The 5,059-nt window shown below is 60.6% G+C and overlaps 1 protein-coding gene across 1 annotated transcript in view; it reads right to left on the bottom strand.

Annotated features, from left to right (window-relative positions):
• The window catches only part of KCNC4 (potassium voltage-gated channel subfamily C member 4), a 19,389-nt gene extending 14,568 nt beyond the window's left edge, over nucleotides 1–4,821 (bottom strand). Inside the window, 3 exon segments of the mRNA XM_006110137.3 lie at nucleotides 4,580–4,757; nucleotides 4,759–4,811; nucleotides 4,813–4,821. Coding sequence (XP_006110199.1) covers nucleotides 4,580–4,757; nucleotides 4,759–4,811; nucleotides 4,813–4,821 — 240 coding nt within the window.
• Nucleotides 4,822–5,059: the final 238 nt, after the last annotated feature.

Consider the following 5,059-nt stretch of genomic DNA (forward strand, 5'->3'; position numbering starts at 1 on the left):
GGGGAGAGGCAAAGAAGGGGCTGGTCATACACACACGTGTGGTGTGTTTTTAATCAGGAGGAATATCTTATCCTGTGAGGAGTAAAGAGTCCCAGCCACACATCAGACCCTTCAGCTAAGGGTTCCAGTGTGGGAAGAGAAGTCCCCGTAACTTGGACTATAAAAACCAGCAGGGATTGTGGCTGAGTGACACAGAGGCAGCTGGAGACCAGGCAATTCCTCTTACAGTGCAGGCATCTGACTTACTTGGACTCACTCCCTCTGAGTTCCAGTGCTGGGGCAGCAGCTTGAAAGGATCTAGGGACATACAGGGAGGAAATAAATTGTCTGGCATCAGGGTAAGAACTTGGGGACAGCTTTCTCCCAGACAAAAGTACACATAGAGGTCATTGTTCCTATGTTGAAACCTTCCCTGTCACAGAGCTGACTGGCAAGCACCATATCTGAGTCTCCATCAACCTGGCTCACACTGGTCAACCCACCCCAGTGACCCCTAAGACCCCAGTCCACAGAATTTTCAGCTCCATTCAAGCTGTTTGCAGTGGCTTTTCCATATGAGAGGCCTGTCCTGGATCAAGCTTCAGACTTTCCTAAAATCTCTCAAACAAGCAGCAGCTGGTGTCAGCATACCCCATACCTTGTAATAAGTGGCCCCAGGCCTGGCAGTAGCAGCAGCCTGCCTTGTTCACACTTTGGCCTCTCCTGGGCACCTCCAAGCCCAACACAAATAGGAGCCATCTGCAGCTTGTGCCAAGTGGCCCCAGACAGGGCACAGGCAGTGGCTGACTTTACACCTCCCGGAAGACCCCAGAAACAGTGCACCCTGTGGACAGCTTAATACCATACTAGATTACAACTCTACCACATTCACAAGTGATACACTCAAGGGGCAGACCTGGTGAGCACCAAAGTCCCACTGAAGCAAGTCCTGCTCCATAGGGGTGTATCCTGCACAGCAGCTCTTTTGCTGTAGTCACAGCTGGTTCTCACAGTCAATTGGCCTGGAGGTCAATTCCTCCCAGTGATGACAACAGCAATCAAGGCTCGACTACAACCAGACAGTGTATACAGGGGAGTACCTAGAGTGCCCAGCTCAGGTGATTGGGGAGGCAGCACTGAGCCCTCCTGAGTCACAGGCCTCCGGCAGAAGCCGCAGGAGGCGCCGAGGCCCCGGTAGAAGCAGCCTGGACTCATGAGGTCTGTGTGACCTTGAGCCGGCCCCTCTGGGCCTCAGTTTCCTTCCCTGAAAACCGGTAACAATCCCTGCCTCGCATGGGCCAGATGAGACGCCGGAAGAAAGCAGAGGTGACACCTGACACCTGGCGGATGCTTAATGGACATGAAGGCGCAGCTCCAGCGGCCTTCCTGGGGCGGCGGGATCCTGTGCGTCCTGTCCTCCATGTAGAAGGGCGACATCGTGGGAAAACCCAATCCAGGGACTGATTTAGCCAAAGGACTATCACCCTGAAGAGGGCTGATCAGTGAGCCCAGCCCCTGGCACCTCTGCAGACTGGGGCGGGGGAGGGAGCGTCCCGGGCCCACTCATCGGCCTCCTGCCCGCCCGGAGAAAGGAGGAAGGCCCGACTGCAGCTCCGGATGCTGCCCAAACCGCCACTGGTCCCTCTGGGTCTGGGAGCCTCCCTGCCTGCTGCCGAGCCCCACTCTCCCTGGGACTGAGACAGTGGCAGGTGGAGGCAGGAACCACAGCACCGCCACCTATGGGTCCAGCCACAGTGAAGGGAGCAGGGTGAACCCCCCTCGCCCCCCCGAACTCAGAGCTGCCTGGGCCAGGCCGGTAGCTAGGCAACAGGCTCCCACAATCAGCTCAGTTCCCTTCCTGTTGGTATCTGGTTTGCTCCTGTCATTTGTGCCAGATGCTGGTGCGAAGGGATGCCTGGGGCAGAGCCCTGCTCCTGGGGCTCCTGGATCCTACTGGCCCTCGGTGAGGACCCCAAGGCCACGGGCCGCAGTGCTGCAGGCCCTGCCAGGGAAGGTACGGGCACAGACCCCAGGGTCAGAGCAGGGCGGGCACAGCCCCCCAACCCTCAGACCTACAGGGGTGAGAAAGTGTCACTTCTGACGTCACCGTCTGCCCCGGGGTTTTCTGATGTCACCCACAGGAGGCGCACACCCTCAGAACACCTCCCAGGCCAGAGTCCTGGAAAACAGCCTCCTTCAGGGGAGAAAAGCTGTTGTAATGGGAGGAGGGGGGTGCTGGGGGGCCGGGGAGCCCTGGCTTTGATTCTCAGCTGCCATGATTGGGCTGTGCGATCTGACAGGTCTGTCCTCTCGCAGCCTCAAGCTATTAAAGGGGAGGATACCTCCTCTGCCTGTGTATTAGGGGGATTAGAGACTAGTGCAGAGCATGTGCATGGAGGGCTCAACAAACAGCTATTCACTTTTTTAATTCTCTATTTTCATTTGCGTCCCAGGAACAGCTGCCGGCTCGCCTTGGCCCGGGCTCCTTCGCAGGAGGCACGCGCTCTTGGGCAGGGCGCCGCCAAGGCCCGGGCAGCTGCGCACATCCGTCTCAGAGACCAGCGGCCGGGAACTCCACGCGGGCGGGTGGCCGGCTCTGCTGCCCGGTCAGTGTCTTTGAGGAGACACTCACCGGCTCTGAAGCCTGACGCGGCATTGCTTCCTGGGGAGAGTGAACCCTGCCTCGCCCCGATCTTCAACCTCACCTGGGCCGCCCTGCTGACGGGGCTCTATACCCAAAGGGCAAAGGATGTGGGCTCCTGGCCGACCTCAAGGGCCTGGCCCGGCTCCGAGCTGACTCAGAGCCCCCCGGCTGGGCCACTCTTTGAGGAGTTTAAGGAAAAAATGAACTCATTGATGTCACAGTCCCTGGGGATCCAAGAAGGAGGAACCCGAGATGGTGGAAGTCCCCAGAGGCCCTAGACTGCTCAGGAAGAAGGCCTAGCTCCCCCCTCCCCGCCTGCCCGGCTTGTCCCACCTCCATCCAGCTAAGCCTGCCTCCTGCTCCCCTGCCCCTCACTTGGGAAGAGCCTGAATGAACCCTGCTTGTCTCTGCCCCCCTAGTGCACACAGCCCGGGTCGGGGAACTGCTGGGAGAGGCCCACAGAACTCGCAGCAGACCCAGGCGGGGCACGCTGGGCCCTCACCTTCTGAGCGGGTCTCGGGCTGCAGGGAAGAAACAAGGGCAGCTGACTAGCTTCACTCTCAGGCCCAAAGGTCCCCGGCTTCCAGGGGCTGCCCTGGGACGCCCACAGCCCCAGCCTGGCTTCCATGGCCACTGAGCCCTCTGTTCCCCCTTCTCTTCCAGGCAGACGAGCCCCCTGCCCTGGTCCAGCCCAGCCTGGCCCCTCCCGGTAGCCCCATCCCCAGCTCCTGCCCTCCCTGGAGGGCTGAGGAAGGGAACTTTTCCTTCCACGACCCGACCCGGCTGAGGGCCGGCACAGGGGGTGCTGGGAGGGCAGCAGGGCTCCAGACTCACTAGCATGACAACCTGGGATGCCAGAGGTGACAGGACCAGCTTCCACAGCAGCAGGCAGTCCCCAGACCCACACGTGGGTCCCGGACAGACCCCAGCCAGGAGGTCAGACACCAGGCCCCAGGGTCCTTTTTCAAAGAATCTAAGCAATCCTTCATGGTTGTTTTCTAGCTGCCCAAGCATGTCTCCCTCACCGCCCCCCTACCCCCGCCTTCCACCTGAGAGGGTTTGGGGCAACTGGATTGACTTGGGGAAGGGTCTAAGCCACCCCCACCCCCACCCCATACACCCACTTCAAGCAGAACCCTGAACCAGGGCTTTCTGGGAAGCCAAGAGGTGCCGCAGCAGGAAGAAGCGGCAACAAACATGGGCTCATCACCCGGCAGCCTGCGCTGGCCACTGGCCTGGGAGCCTGCAGGGCCCAGACATCAGGCACCTTCCTGTCTAACTCTCGCTCACCCCAGCACATCCCAGGCGTGCAGGAAGCCTCAGGGGCATGGATGGGGCACCCTGAAAAGAGGCCTCTCCCCAACCCGGACCACAGGCGTGAGTTCTGGTCCCAGCTCTGCCTTTTATGAGCATTAGAGGCCGAAGCCGGCGCCCGCCTCTCTGAAACTCCAGCTCCGGGCACTGAGGTGCTGGAGGGCTTAAATGAGAGGGCTCACCTGGAGGCAGCGCATCTAGGGGCTGCCACACAGAGTGGGCGCTTGACACTGGAGTTGCTTCCCTAAACCCTGCCTGACCCCAGCAGAAGGCCTACGTGTGGCTCTCCAGGACTCTGACCCTGTAGGGGGGTGGGGAGAAGAAGAAAAGGGGTTGGAAGAGCTCAGCTAAGGGCCCCCCACTGGCCGGGAGGGGGTGCAGTAAAGCAGGCTGGTCCAAGAAGAAGTCAAGTGTGTGCAATTTCATGATGAGGCATGCAGGGGAGAGGGTGTGTGTGTGTGTGTGTGAGAGAGAAACAGATTTAGAGAGAGAGAGAGTTTTGCTGGTTTGTTTGTCATTTGGAATTGTTGGTTAAACAGGAAAAGTTACGTCATTTGAGGGCAGGGTGCTCTCTGTGTTTAAAAACCACCACCACGCGCCTCCTTGCAGACCTGGGCCATGACCCAGGCTCCTGCCACTCACCCTGGCCGCTCTGGAGGAGTAGGGATCCTCGAAGAGTGCCCACATGCGGGGTTGCCAGCCGCGGCAGCCCCTGGACCCGGTGCCGGAGCCCGCGCCTTCTTCGTGGGGCCCCGGGCGCTGCAGGGCCAGCTCCCGCTCCTCGTCGCCGGCCTCGTCACCCGGCCCCGCGCCGCCGCCTTCCGTCCGGGTTCTCGAAGATGTCGAGCGCCTCCTCGGCGTCGCGGTGCTGCCGGGTAGGTCATCCAAGCAGCAGGGCTTCCACGTTGGGTCTCGTCGATGCTCTCAGAAAGGTGAGCTCTCTCCCTCGAAAGAGTCGGCTCCGCACACGTTCGGCGGAGCAGTGCAAGCTTGCCGGGTGCGGTAGTAAGTTGAGCACGTACGTCGAAGAACGCCCGGGTGCTCGATCGAAGAAAGAACTCGCAGCCCCCGCAGCCGCCGCCCGCCGCCGCTACTGCCGGCTAGCTGCCTCGCGCCGCCGTC

This window comes from Myotis lucifugus, unplaced genomic scaffold (genome assembly GCF_000147115.1).
Source record: "Myotis lucifugus unplaced genomic scaffold, Myoluc2.0 scaffold_101, whole genome shotgun sequence".
Lineage (NCBI taxonomy): Eukaryota > Metazoa > Chordata > Mammalia > Chiroptera > Vespertilionidae > Myotis > Myotis lucifugus.